This window comes from Rattus norvegicus, chromosome 20 (genome assembly GCF_021556685.1).
Source record: "Rattus norvegicus strain SHRSP/BbbUtx chromosome 20, alternate assembly SHRSP_T2T, whole genome shotgun sequence".
NCBI lineage: Eukaryota > Metazoa > Chordata > Mammalia > Rodentia > Muridae > Rattus > Rattus norvegicus.
Genome location: NC_141553.1, coordinates 9,768,403 through 9,783,566, shown reverse-complemented (window position 1 = coordinate 9,783,566; position 15,164 = coordinate 9,768,403). Strand labels below are relative to the sequence as shown.

Below are 15,164 nucleotides of genomic sequence, written 5' to 3'. Positions count from 1 at the left end.
GCACGGGGGCGTCTTTCCACACCATCCTCAAGCAAGATCTCAAAACGTTTAACTTCTTCTACATCCCTGTTCCAAAGATTCAGGGGACACCACATAGAGGAAGCTAGGCTGATAGGCCCAGCCTGGAGAGCAAGGCTGAACTCGGCCTGTGGTTAATCACAGAGCAGGGATGTGTCTCTGTGATTGAGAGCATGTGTGTTTTTTGGTTTTTTTCAGAGGACCTGGGTTCAGTTTCCAGCACCTGCATCAGGTTTCTGGCAATGTCTGTAAGTCCAACTCCAAGAGATCCAACAGGCATTTCTGGCCTCTGTCATGGCCTTTCGCGTGCATATGCCCACACGCAAACACACAGCTACCTTCATAGTCGGAAATAAACTAAATGTAGAAAATTAATAGGCGGCAGACACCAGCACCCATCGCAGAGCTCCGCTGAGTCTGAGAGACAGAGAAGGCGTCTGCAGGGCTGGCAATAGATGGGGGGGGGGGGGGGCTTATGGGAAGATGCTTTCAAGATGTGGACTCACCAAATCGGACGGAAAGACGGTAGAACAGAGTCCCACCTGGGGAATGAGCAATCTATAGCCTCTGCTACAGGTCTCAGCCAGCAGACTGCAAGCACACAAGTCGTTGCTGAGGAGTCCCGGGTCCGCTAGCACTGGCGACAGGGCGATGTGCCGCTTGGCAAACACGAGTCCCAACCATGTAGGCTCGCCAGTCAGCTCCTGCAATGGAGTCACCATGGCCTCGATTTGTGCCGCTTGCCCTATTGGAGACAGAGAAAAACAAGCGGGGCAGCCATTCAGCCCACAGCCTACAAGCTCAACAGTCGCCTGGTGAGCCAATCCGCGAGCACGGAGGACATGGTGGTTGCAGCAGCCTTGAGCTCCCTTGGAAACATGTGGTAACTGAAAAGGGCTGGTCCTAGGCCCTTCAGCAAGCACCCAGCATGGAGTCGCTGTTGCAGAGGCCTGAGCTGATTGCTCTGGGAGAGGGCAGGGCAGCCGCCCATACCCTCCAAGCACCAGAGTGGAGTCTGGTGAGCTTCCGGGTGGCAAACATCAAGGGCACGGAGGTGTGCAGCAGCCAGGAGCTCACACAGAACCAGCACCCGGACTCTCTGCTTAGCTGCTATATCATCCTGAGTCTGTCAAACAGCAGGATATCCGAGAGGAGTCTCCGCGATGGTCCGGTATTTATGGTGCTTCAGAAACTGACCAGACCAACGATTAATTCGATGAATATTTGCGTGCAAAGCTGTCTGGGACGTTTCCAATGCTACAATGAACCATTACACGCTGACGTGCTTGGCCCACGGTGACGTCTCTTGGCTATGCGGCCTCCGGGAGGCTATTATGATTTGAGTGTCTTGCCTTGCCACCTGAGGCCATGGTAACATCTAATCGGTTGATGTTGTGCTGCTGCCCAGGGCTATGACGGTGCCTGGGGCCATGTCGTGGCAGGAGATGTGTTGATGTCTGCGGTCTGTACAGCCACCTGAGACCGCGCTGAGGCCTGGGACTTGCGCTAACACCAGAGACCGTGTGGATGGATGTCCAATGGTCCGTGCTGACACCAGAAACCATATGCAAGTCCACAGTGCCTGTTCCTGCTGACTGTAAAAAGGACAAGGAAGCCACTTCTGCCATGGTATTGATGACTGCAGACTGAATGTCGAGAAAGGCATATTCTGTGACGACCTCTACCCTCACCCCCACCCCCACCCCCAAAGTGACAGCCTAGAGAGAAAGCCATTGATGAGAACTCTCAAGAAGTAGAATGGCAGGGTTGGGGATTTAGTTCAGTGGTAGAGCGCTTGCCTAGCAAGCACAAGGCCCTGGGTTCGGTCCCCAGTTCCAGAAAAAAAAAAAAAAAGTAGAGGATGGCTCTTCTCTTGTTTTCTTTCTTTCTTTCTTTCTTTTTTTTTTTTTTTTTTTTTTTTTGGTTCTTTTTTTCGGAGCTGGAGACCGAACCCAGGGCCTTGCGCTTGCTAGGCAAGCGCTCTACCACTGAGCTAAATCCCCAACCCCTTCTCTTGTTTTCTTGCTCTCTCCTCTGGCCCTCTTCCCCTCTCTCCCCATCCCCTCCCCCTCCCTCTCCACATGCTCATGGCCAGCTTCTACTCCCCCACCTCTGTCTCTGTCTCTCTGTCTCTCTGTCTCTCTCTCTGTCTCTGTCTCTCTCTCTCAACTCCCCTCCCCATGCCCTGAATAAACCCTATTCTATTCTTTTTATTAAAAAAAAAAAAGAAGTGGGATAAAGATATTCTCCACATCTGTGGGTTGTGATATGTGTAGTTCACCAGAGCTGATAGCTCCTGGCAGGGCTGTGGATGGGGAAAGACTAAGTCCACAGACACAGGAGGACTGTGAAGAGAGCGTGCTTGGGGTCCATCAGGTGAAATCCCCAGTGAATCAACAAAAACACTACAGGAAAAAATTTAAAATATAAGATAAATCTCTTAGCAACAACAGCAGCAGTCAAGTTTTGACCGGACGTTTTTAGGCGGCAGAAATCTGGTGACTGGAAACCGTGTGGGGTTAGTCTAAACAAAAAAAGACAACTAGTAAAGAGAGAAGAGGGAACGGCACTACGCCAGATGGTCCAGCTGCCGTTCACGCTCACGTGGTCACTAAGTATTTAAAGCGGTGCTGAGAAAACTATGACATGACTGTTTCAGAAGAGTGGCAGGGTAGGAGGGTCGGGCATGGGGCAGAGGTGGAACAGGCTAGCTTTGTTTGTTTGCGTGTTTAGTCCTGAGTCCCAAAATCCGGGATTTAACTTAGAACCTCCTACACCCTAGGCAAGCACTTTAAGCACTTCGCCAGCTAGAGAATACCACCAGCCCTCTTTGACCTCCCTGTGACTGTGACCTTACTAAGTTGCCTAGGATGGTCTTGGGTTTCACTCCCTAGCCCAAGCGTGCCTTGAGCACACTGGGGTCCACACACCTTGGCCTCCTGAGTAGCTGGGATTACAGGTCTATACCTCCAGATTCTCATCTTCCACGGGACAAACGGAAGGACCATATAGCTGGAACATCAGAGAGGAGCCAGGGAAGCAGGTCTTTTCTTCACTCCTATGTGGTGAAGACATATTGACTTGAACGACAGACTTCACGCTCTTTCCGGACTGTCTGATAGGTCTTGATGTGCGGTTTTGTCAGACCCAGCTTTGAGACTGTAGGTCACGACCCTATATGGGTCATATAAATGTGAAAGAAGGGGGTGGAGAGATGGCTCAGTGGTTAAGAGCACTGACTGCTCTTCCAGAGGTTCTGGGTTCAATTCCCAGCAACCGCGTGGTGGCTCACAACCATCTATAATGGGATGCAATGCCCTCTTCTGGTGTGTCTGAAGATAGTGACAGTGTACTACATACATGAAATAAATAAATGTGAAAGAAAAAATTGGAAACTGAGATTTTCAGAATGCACTCAATACGATGGACTTGTCTATTAAAACAGACACTACCGTGTCCTGTAAAGTTTGGTATGTATGTTGTGTTTTAATTTTAGTTCAATTCTAGAAAGCTATTAACTTCCATCCCAACACATTTTTTCATTCTGTAATGAGTTGTTCAGTTTCTATGAGTTTGTAAGCTTTCCACTGTTTCTGTCTTTTTTTTTTTAAGATTTTTTTTTAAAGATTTATTCACTTGGGGTTGGGGATTTAGCTCAGTGGTACAGCACTTGCCTAGGAAGCGCAAGGCCCTGGGTTCAGTCCCCAGCTCCGAAAAAAAGAACCAAAAAAAAAAAAAGATTTATTCACTTATTATATATAAGTACACTGTAGCTGTCTTCAGATACACCAGAAGAGGGCATCGGATCTCTCTCTCTCTCTCTCTCTCTCTCTCTCTCTCTCTCTCTCTCTCTCTCTCTCTCTCTCTTTGGTTCTTCTTTTCAGAGCTGGGGACCAAACCCAGGGCCTTGCGCTTCCTAGGCAAGTGCTCTACCACTGAGCTAAATCCCCAACCCCTGGATCTCTTTACAGATGGTTGTGAGCCACCATGTGGTTGCTGGGATTTGAACTCATGGTCTCTGGAAGAGCAGTCGGTGCTCTTAACCGCTGAGCCATCTCTCCAGCCCCACTGTTTCTGTCTTTATTAACATCCAACTTTAATCCATGGGAGTCAGGTAAGATGTAGGGCACAGTTTCAATTTTCTCGTGTCCAATTATGTGGTCAATTTTGGAGAAAGTTCCATGGGGTGCAGATAAGAAAGTATATTTCTGGGCTAGAGAGATGGCTCAGTGGTTAAGAGCACTGACTGCTCTTCCAGAGGTCCTGAGTTCAAATCCCAGCAACCACATGGTGGCTCACAACCATCTGTAATTGGATCCGATGCCCTCTTCTGGTGTGTCTGAAGATAGCTACAGTGTACTCATGTAACCAAAATAAATAAATTAAAAAAAAAAAAAAGAAAGTATATTTCTCTGCAATTGGGTGAAATGCTCTGTGAATATCTGTTAGGTCCATCTGGTTTATGACATCAGTTGGCTATAGAATTTCTCTGCTTAGGTTTTGTCTGGATGACCTGTCTATTGGTAAGTGTGAGGTAATGAAGTCATCCCCTCGTCAATGAATGAGGCTCAGACCTAAGCTGCAATAGTGTTTCTTTTATGAACTTGGGGGTCCTTGTGTTTATTGTATAAATGATAAGAATTACAATCTCCTCCTGGCGGATTTTTCCTCTGATGAGCAGTGTTCTTCTCTATCCCTTGAATTAGTTTGAAGTCTCTTTTGTCAGATATCCAGCTGGCTACTCTGGCTTGTTTCTTACATCCATTTCCTTGGAATACGTCTTTCTATGCTTTCACCCTGAGGCCATGTCTATTCTCGGCGATACGGTCCGCTTTCTAGATGCAGCAGAAGGCTGGATCCTGTTTTCACATCCACTCTGTTAGTCTGTGTCTTTTTCTTGGGGGAACCGAGACCATTAATGTTGAGTTAACCAGTGAGCCGTGTTTGCTGATTCCCACCATTTTGCTGATCTCCCCACCTCTTTGGATTTGCTGGTCCGATATAATTTATTGTTTGCGTTTACTAGGGTGTGGCTGACACCTTCAGGTCAAAGTCTTCCTTCTAGCACCTTCTGTGGGGCTAGATTTGTGGATAGACACTGCCAGAATTTGGTTTTATTGTGGAACATCTTTTTTTTTTTTACACTGATTGTAAATTTTGCTGAGTATAGTAATCTGGGCTGGCACCTGTGGTCTCTTTAGAGTTTATAGAGCATCTGTGCAGGCCCTTCTGGCTTTTAGAATCTCTACTGAAAAGTCAGGTGTTACCCTAACAGGTCTGCCCTTTAATGTTTGTTCTTTGTTCTGTACCTTTAGTATTTTGATCGTTCTGTGCCGTGGGAAATTTCTTTTTGTGATCCAGTCTATTTGGAGTCCTGTACGCATCTTGTACCTTGATGGGCACCTCCTTCTTTAGCTGAGGGACATTTTCTTCTATGCTTTTGGAGAAAATATTTTCTGTGTCTTTGACCTGGGTTTCTTCACCTTCCTATTAGTCAGATTTGGTCTTTTCATAGTGTCCTAGATTTCCTGGATGTTTTGTGCCTGGATTTTTTTTTTTTTTTTAGATGTAACATTTTCTTTGACTGAGATATTCACGTCTTCTGTCATGTCTTTGAGGTCTGAGATTCTCCCTCCCATCTGTTGTTTTCTGTTGGTGAGGCTTGCCTTTGACTTTCCTGTCTGTAAAGACTATTTTGAAGGCCTTGCCTTGTCCTGGAGCTGTATTGCATGTCTCAGGGCCTACTGTGGTAGGGTTGCTGGGCTCTAAAAGAGACCTATTGACCTGGCTATTGTTGACCCTGTTTTTTTGTTGTTGTTGTTGTTGTTTTTTTTTTTTTTTTTTTTGGTTCTTTTTTTCGGAGCTGGGGACCGAACCCAGGGCCTTGCGCTTCCTAGGCAAGCGCTCTACCACTGAGCTAAATCCCCAACCCCGTTGATCCTGTTTTTATGCTGACATCTAGTCACCTGAGTTTGGGATGACTGTAGTTCAAGGTGCTGATATCTGCTCTTGTCTTTGTTGGGTGGGCTTCTCCATTCACTGGTGCCTGTTGCCTTCTCTGGTTTTTAGGAGACTGTGGTGGCTGGAGGTTGCCTGGTAGAAAATGCTTCTGAGATCCTGCCAGGTGTGGCCACCGGGGTTTCCACATAGAATGTGCTTCTAAGTATTGGGAACTGATACTTAGGAATGGGGATATGGTAGAACGGGAAAACCAAAAGGGTCTACAGGAAGGAGGAAAGCAGGGTGTTCCACCAGGATCTGGTATTCCCCCAAGAATGGGGGCACAGAGGAAGAGGAGACCACAGCAGGTAGTCTGTTTCTAAGCTGGGGATGGGTCTGGGAAATGGATTTGAAGAAGAGGAGAGAGAGTGAAGATAGCTTACCTGCTCTCCTGGGCAGTGTGGCCAGTGGACACATGACCAAGGCAACTCTTATAGGGACCCTATTTAATTTGCTGGCTTACAGGTTCAAAGGTTCAGTCCATTATCATCAAGGCGGGAATATGGCAGCCTCCAGGCAGGCATGGTGCAGGAGCTGAGAGTTCTACATCTTCATCTGAAGGCTGTGGTTCCTAGGATGAAGGCCTTAAAGCCCACACCCACGGCGACACGCCCACTCCAACAGGGCCACGCCCACTCCAACAGGGCCACACCCACTCTAACAAGGCCACGCCCACTCTAACAAGGCCACACCTCCTAATAGAGCCACTCCCTGGGCCAAGTATATACAAACCGTCACTCCAGGTCTTACTCTAGCCCACACTTAGGTGATCTTCTTGCATTAGCCTCTCAAGTGCCCAGATTACAAAAGGCAGCCACCACCCGTTTTTTTCCTTCTGATTTATTTATTTTACTGTATGCATGTTTTGTCTACATGGGTGTGTACGGAACACACGCGTGCCTGTTGGATGGGTGTGAGCTGTGAATGGAAGCCCAGTCTCTCCTTGTTCTATGTTATGTGTGTCTTCCTAACTATACCCAACAGATTCTCAAGTCCTCTCAACATGCTTTTTAAATACCACCCCCTCTGTTGTTTCACCTTCAGACAGGGAAGCTCTAGGCCAGCCTGCGCTACCCAGTGAGGTCCTTAACGACAAAGCAAAAGTTGACGTAAGTTTTGCGGTTCCTAACGAGGTGTCTTATTTACTGTTCTAATTTCCCATTAGCCCCATCTGCTTCCTGCCCGTCAGCAGAGCAGAAACAATCATGGAGACTCTAAACGCACCACGGCACTAAGAAAAGCTCTCGAAACTACGCCGCTTTATCCGTGCTTCTTTATTTAAGAAAATATCTTCCAAAGCGATCTGTCTGTATCACTCTTTTAGACTTTTCTTTTTTAATTACATATTATTCATTTGCTGTGTGGGCGTGTGTGTATGTGGAAGTGGGGGGAGGGCATGCGTGTCACTCCATGCACGTGACGGTCAGAAGACAACGTTGGGAGTCAATTCTCTCTACCGTGTGGGACCCAGCATCAAACCGGGGCCATCTGGCTTGGAGCAAATGCTTTTACCTGCTAATCCATCTTGCTGGTCCTGAATGGTGTTTCTAGAAGTGGTCTTCCCCAGGACCAGAGAAACTTCTAGAAGTGGTCTTCCCCAGGACTAGAGAAACTTCTAGAAGTGGTCTTCCCCAGGACCAGAGAAACTTCTAGAAGTGGTCTTCCCCAGGACTAGAGAAACTTCTAGAAGTGGTCTTCCCCAGGACTAGAGAAACTTCTAGAAGTGGTCTTCCCCAGGACCAGAGAAACAATTCAGGTTGCAATCAACAGTATAGACACATGGCAATGTTGGTAGACGTTTCTCAAACTGGACCCCGCACCCCTCTTTTTTTTAACCAAGGAAACTCATTTGAGCCATGGGGAAAAAAAAAAGGTTGAGGTGGGGGGACTCCACCTCGCCACATTAGAGTTGATTCTAATTCCCTTCCTGTTGAATATTTAACATGCCATTTGCATAGCTGTCTTAGCGGAATCGATTCCTATATTTTATTATTTGAGGATCAGGAGAAAAAAAAAACCTGTTTGCCTCCTAGGAGCCCGAAGTAGAGTGAGCCCTGTAGATTAGACTCAATTCAGCAGATGGGATATAAAACCTTCGAAACATATTCTGCCTTCCCTGAGCACGTCGCAAGCATTAGCGATAATGGGAACCCTGTCTGCGCGCGGAAGGGAACACATCTGTCAGACTCCCAGCCAGCCCCACCCTGGCTTGTGCAGTCCTGTGACCTTCATGGCGGAGGCAGGCTGAATCTAGTGCCAGCCATCTCCTCACCCTGGCTTGGAATGCACGGAACAAGCACAGGCACACACAGCGTTCTTGGCCTTGACTTGTTAAAAAACAGCCAGCTCAGGCACGAGTGAAGACGGGAGTCTGCTAGTCCTTCAGAGCGCTGGACCATCTGGTGCTCTGTTAGATCTCCCCGGAATTCAGGGAGCACTGGAGAGGGAGAGGTGAGGTGCCCGGTCACCATTTCATTTCTTCCCGGTCACCATTTCATTTTTTTTTCGGAGCTGGGGACCGAACCCGGGCCTTGCATTTGCTAGCCAAGCGCTCTACCACTGAGCTAAATCCCCAACCCCCACCATTTCATTTCTTTCAGTCACTTTTGGGTGCCTACCAGTATATTTCAAACAGAGATGAGTCCGAAGAACTTTAATCGTTTAAGGCATTAAACGATCTCATGGCCACACTCTCAAATATCAACCCTGTCCTCTGCTCTGTGTATTTAGTCTCTGAATTTGTTAATTTTTTTTGCAGATTTTACTTTATTTTAATTTTATATATACATATATATATGTATATATATATGTATATATATGTTTGTGTGAGGTGTTTGTATGCCACATGTGTACAGTGTACAGGTTCCAGTCGAGGCCAAAGGAGGATGTCAGGTACTGCGTGTGTGTGTGTGTGTGTGTGTGTGTGTGTGTGTGTGTGTGTGGAGAGAGAGAGAGAGAGAGAGAGAGAGAGAGAGAGAGAGAGAGAGAGTGTTTTGTGTATGGCACACATGTGCAGGTCCCAGTGGAAGCCAACAGAGAGTGTCAGATACCCTCGAGCTGAAGTTACAGGGGTTTGTGAGCCTTCTGATGTGGGTGCTGGGAACTGAATGTTGGTCTTCAAGTGTTCACGTACTTGACCACTGAGCCATCTCTCCAGCCTCTCCACTCTTAATTTCAAGAACAAGGAAAGTACTAGAGCGGACTTTAAAACACACCCGGCTTCCTCACACCACCTCTTTGCCACGAGATGGGTCCATCTTTGCTGTTCCATTTCTTCTGCAATATAAATCCCAGGTCACACGAGGACTCGAACTCGGCACGTCTTGAATGACCTCGTATGCTTTCACCTAGCTTGCCCAGAGGCCCAGCTGCACTGGCAGCCTCGTGCAGTAGCCCCCAGCCATCCTTGCAAGACTCTCTCCTGGCTTTTGTAGGCAGGCCAAAGTCGGAGGAACTGTCGGGATCTTTCCAGCTCACAGAGTGTCCCAGAATCCCATTAATGTTGTCTCCCGTGTGAGGAGCGCTGAGGTGACTGTAATCCTGTCTGCTCTCCACAAAGTCATTCGAACGGGGAGGCGATCTAGGAGTGTGAGTGATTTGCAAAGTTTTGGTGATTTAGGTGTTCAAAGACTGAACTAGAATAGAGGAGTCTTGGAGGAGGTTTCAGCCCTTACCCTGGCCCCGGGAGCTGTCCAGAGTGCTGAAGTCATCAAACATTGACAACCATCATGTAAGCTTGGGGCTGTGCGTCTCCAACAAAGCTACCACTTACGCCCTGTAGGCTAGCAATAGTAGGGGTCAGGGGTGGTCAGAGAGTTCTCAGCAAATGCCTGGCTTAGACTTATGGCTGGAGGCATGTAAACAGTTAGTGGAATTTCAGAACACATAGCAACGTATTGTTCCCAGACCTGGGGGAGCTATATTTAGCTTAAGCAAGTTTGGAAAGAGCTCAGAGGGAGTGTGGTGCCATTCAAAAAAAAAAAAAAACATTAATAGTACAGGGACTCGGAGAAAGGCAAAGACGTCTGCAGATCAGGAATCTGAGAGGGAAACATGCATTAATAATCTTGGGATGTGGGGTGCAGTGAACCCGAGAATCCAGAGTTCCGGGGGGCGGGGAGGGAGAACTCTGCATTAAGTCTCCCACTGGGTTGCCTAGACTCTCTCAGCATCTTTCCCTTGGAAAATTTATTTCAGGCAGATTATATCTGTCTTTCCCTTTCAGTTGTAATGAATGGTTCTAGAAAGTTCCCAGTGTATCCCACGCTTGTCTCTCCACAGTTCCCAGAGTGGGAGCAAGAAAGAGGTACCCGCTGGAAAGCCTGCCCTTTCCTTAGAATGCAGAGGACCCTGGGTCCACTTCCCCCACTGAACTCCTTCACTTGGTGGGGCTGCATCTCTCCTTTCTCTAGCCTGAGGTTCCACTCCCCTATTAACATAGACACAACACTCTGTTGAAGCTTGAAGGATAAGATATTTTCTGCTTGGCATGTTTTATAGCCCATTATTATCTCCCATACATGCCTTATGCCTCTCCAAGGGGCACAGTGTCTAGTGTGAGCACTAGGGAGGGTCCCCCACTCTCCACGGGATGAGGGAGAGATAAGCCTCATGAGAGAATCCATTGAAAGCCACCCCAACCCCAACCTCAAAAGAGATCCAGATGACTAGGATTCTTCTCCAGCTCTTGGAGTCTTTCTTGGCCTCTAGGAAGTCACTGCCTAATTCCCTGGGGAGGCAGTCCTTGGACTTGGGTCTGTGCAGTGGTGTCTTCTGCTAGCCTTCTCATAGTGGTTGGAGGAGGGCAAGCATGATATACCACCCCCCCCCCATCCTGGTCTATGTGCTGCTCATTATGTGTGGGTGGAGTCTGGAGGTGGGACAGACGCTACTTATCAACACCGGTGGGGGAGAGGGGGTCAAATCAATCACCTTCTCCCCCACTCCCTCAAACATAACAGTTGCTGTGATCTAGTTCTTCCGTGGGGTGAGAGAAACCAGAATTATACGTTTGAATAGACACAGAGTGAAGAAGGATAAAGTCTATATGTGTGCAAAGTGGGAGGATTCAGGGAAGAATCTCTTCTGGGTCATAGCCTCTGAGGTCAGAGGATATAGCCCATTCTGATTCAAAGCATAGACTCTGGTCACAGATGAGGTGTGTGTGGGGGATGGGGGGTGTTGGCAATGGATCCTTTGGTCCTCTTGATTTCAGGTCAACAGCACCCCTAGGCAGGTTACTCCTTTAGATGAACCTTAGAGGGTATTTGAGCATCTTTACAACAGAACTGAGGGTTCACACCTCACCTCTGGGCTTCTCAACTTGGGACCTGCCCTAGTAGTACCCATGCAGGGCAGAAACCAAGAGCAAAGTGGCTTAAAGGACCAGGCAAGAAGTGGGCATGGGCAAAGACTACCTCTGTTGTATCTCCCCCATGCTTATCTTCAACACCATCCACAGATGTTTCCAGAAAGAGCTGCACGGCATGACTTCAACAAACCTCCCCCCTCCCCAAGGCAAAGACAGGATGGCGGATGAACGGGCAGATGGAGGAATGGCGGCACTCCAGATGCACAGAGAAAAGCCTCTTGTCCGAGAGGAAGGCTGATGTAGGTGACAACCCCAGCCGTGCACACAGCACAGCCAGCTCACCTCGATGAGCGCTGTGCTGGCTGAGGTTCCAAGGGCAGGTCTCTCATGGACCTGCCTCCTCTCGCAAGCCCAAGTTCCACCCGTCAGCAATTGCCCTTGAGCGAGAGTTCCGGGGTTGATTTGCAGTTCTGTCCGAGGGAACCCCAAGGGCCTTGCAGCTTTAACAGGAAGAAGTCCTCCTCGTCTTAACAGCAATTGTTTCTTCCTCTCTTCCTGTCGCTGAGATTAAATTAGCAGGCTGTTCTCCTTGGAGAACATGTGTCTGTGGTCCCAGGAGGCACTGCCCGATTGCCTGTTTGATAGGTTTGGAGGAGGAAAGCGTGTGTGTGTGTGTGTGTGTGTGTGTGTGTGTGTGTGTGTGTGTGTGTGGTGTGCGGGCACGCACACACATGTGCCTGTATCCCTCATATTCCCTGTCCCCAGGGTCTCTCCCACCTGGGATGGCCACCCAGTCAGCAGCAAGGACCACAGGAAGCGCAGCACTGGGGCTCAGCTGCAGGAATTTTGGCAGGTGGCCGCATACACGCTGCTGCCCACCGTGGCCCCACTGCTGACGCTGCTGGTGGGACACTTGAGGGGTTTCATGCTGCTGTCCCTCTGGATGTTCAAGCGCTCCAGCCTCCAGCGCTCCCAGCTCTTCCGAAACTCCATCTGGACCTTCCGTGGGAAAGGAGAGAGGGAGGCAAAAAGCCATCAGGCGAACCAACTGCCCACAAAATGGCCCTGTTATTACATTAGCAGGGAAAGGGAAAAAAAAATCCACTGGATTATATGACAAGACACGAGTCAAGGTCTTCAGGCGCCTAAATTAATATCCCAATAAAATTGTTTATTGTTGTCTCCTATGTTCTGCCTCTCCTCTGGAGAGAGATGGGCTTGATGACCTAATTGGCCCTTTCCATTTCTAAATTCAGTGATTCAGCTAAGTACCTTTTACAATCCATCACAGTATTATTCAACGGAAGAGAAAGAGTGAGGGAGGGAAGGAGGGAGGGAGTGAGGGAGGGAGGGAGGGAGAGAGAGAGAGAGAGAGAGAGAGAGAGAGAGAGAGAGCGCTGGGGAAGATGGAGTCCAAGGCTCTTCGCCCGGTGGCTTGGACAACTGAAAGGGAAGGCACACCCCACCCCTAACCCTGTCGAGGCCCTCGGTTGTCTAAACTCCCAGAGGAGCTTTTGCTCTGTTCTGTTTGGGTCTGAGTTTATTGTCCTTTGGACTCTGACAGCAAAGTCTCACTATGGAGTCCAGGCTGGTTTTGAACTCTCCACCCTCCTGCCTCCTTCCCCTGAATGTGAAGAAAGCAAGGGGAATAATACAAGGCCTGGATTTCTGTACCTTTGGACCCATCCCATGCAGAGAGACTGACGGGAGCCTGGCTGGGTAATCTGTTTATGTGAGTTCAGCCAACTCAAGATTCCCCATTGTGCAGAGCTCAGGCGTTCCCCAGGGGAGGAGACTTCTCAGCGGGGGTCTATGCTAGAGGATCAGCTGGGGCAGAAAGTCGCTCGGACCCCCACCATCGCTGGTCCCTGAGCTTTCGTGCTAACACTGTGGCTCTATCACAGTTCTGTGGCTCCCGGGCTGTTCTAACCAGCACAGCGTGTCCCGAAGGCTGGATGTCTCTTCTGGGAGCTATTCTTGTTGTCTGATCTTTCATCCAGCCTCTGGGCTTTCATCAGTCCATCTTGGACTGTCTGGGACCGTGTTCCTTTTAGTCCCAAGCCATCAGGAAGGCCGTGGCTGTCTGTGTGTAACAGGCTCCCTGCCAACGTCTCTACCTGCCCCTAGGCAAACACTATTCCCTTACTCTTTCCGAGTCATACATCAAGCCTTAAGCCCAGCCAGACACCCTGTGTGGCCACAAGCCGTCCCTTACAAGAACTTCTGGGCTGAGTGGAGCTAAGATCAACTAGCGCCTGCCTGCCAGGGCGTCTTGGTGTCCCACATGACGTCATGGAGCCAAGGCCCACAAGGCAAGGGAAGGAGGTGGAACAGACACTACCTACAGCTGTCTTGCCTCGCTGGGCTCCTGGAGTGCTGTCAGCTGGGATAGAGACAAAGATGGCTCCCTTCCTCCCAGCTGCAGGAAAGGAAATCTCTCACAGTCTCCCTCTTGGAGGAAGGGAAAGAAAATTGGTACACCAAGGGGCAGCCAAACCATCAGGATTTAGAACACTTGGTATCCCTTCATCCTGTCTCCCGTAGTGTTTTGCTGTTGTTTTGTTTTGCTTGTTTTTATTCCATGATGGTCCCAGTCATCAGAGTTGTTCTCTGTGCTAATAACCCAATGAATGAATGATGAATGAATGATGAATGAAAGAATGAATGGCCTGGCATCTGCACCATCTAGTGTTAACCCTTTCTGCACTGAAGCCTAGCATTGTGTTCCAAGTGCCCTCCCTGACTAAGTACCGGAGGGCACCCCAGGTTTGATAAATCTTTCTCACCTCTACTGACCCCTGGGTAGAAAAGAGAAAGCCCGCAAGGCGGCTAGCCTGACGTCACACAGCTTGGTGGCGCGGAACAGAATGAGCCCTCAGGGCTGCTTGACTACTTCACTTTGCCCCTCTGACACAAGCCACGGTCAATCCATCGCCAGCCCTCCCCTCCCCTTGTTCCCACTACCCCCCGACCAGCAGCTGGTACAGGCCTTGACAACCTCATGAGACAAATGTTCAAGCCATCTTCTCAGGTCACAAGTACCTGGCATTGCCATGGCAACCCCAGGTCTGGAGAACAGCTCTTGTGGGCAGAGGCCACGAGACTGGCTTAGGCACATGTGTGTTGGATCACTCTGCAATAAATCAGGTGCGCCCAACCTGTAGCCTGATGGCCCAGTGCATGTTAGGATAGTGACGGAGGTGGTCCAAATAATTTGTGGATGACAGTGATATGTGGTGAGGTCAGAAGGTTGGACACCCCTGCCGAAATAGTCAACTTTAACCCTTTGATGCAAGGCTAAGTGGTGCCTAAGCTCTTTTTTCAATCTGTGTGTGTGGGGGGGTGGGGGCAGGGAGAGCACAGAATAGAATATAAAGGCAAGATGTCACCTCAAATTTCAGCCATAGTGGAAGGATCAGAAGTTTCAACTAGAAAGACTGCATAGCCCCCTACCAGTCAATGGCAGCAGCCCCCACAGGGTCCCTATTGTCCCTCCTCAGACCTTACCTCATTGTTGACAAAGCAGTACAAGACAGCCACCATAAAGCCCTGGAAACAAGAGGCATGTTAGCAGGAAGGGAGCCCAAAGGAGACAACTGGACAACCAGCCCCTGACACCCCTCTCCACAGATCAGGCAGCCGGGACAGGCTTGGGAGTAGACAAAGGTGGTGTTATTTTTTTTTTCAATTTTCCAAAATGATTTGTGTGAGTGTGAGTGTGTGTGTGTGTATGTGTGTGTGTGCAAGTGCATGAGCATGAGTATATATGTGTATGTGCATGAATGTGTGTATGTGTGTGTGTGTGAGAGAGGGGGGGCAGAGAGACAGAAAGGTA

The 15,164-nt window shown here is 48.9% G+C and overlaps 1 protein-coding gene across 1 annotated transcript in view; it reads right to left on the bottom strand.

The window, feature by feature from the left end:
- Window positions 1-10,507: 10,507 nt before the first annotated feature.
- Glp1r (glucagon-like peptide 1 receptor) overlaps window positions 10,508-15,164 on the bottom strand; it is a 38,002-nt gene continuing 33,345 nt past the window's right edge. The window contains 2 exon segments of the mRNA NM_012728.2: window positions 10,508-12,328; window positions 14,837-14,878. Of these exon segments, the coding sequence (NP_036860.2) occupies window positions 12,161-12,328; window positions 14,837-14,878 (210 nt within the window). The 3' untranslated portion in view covers window positions 10,508-12,160.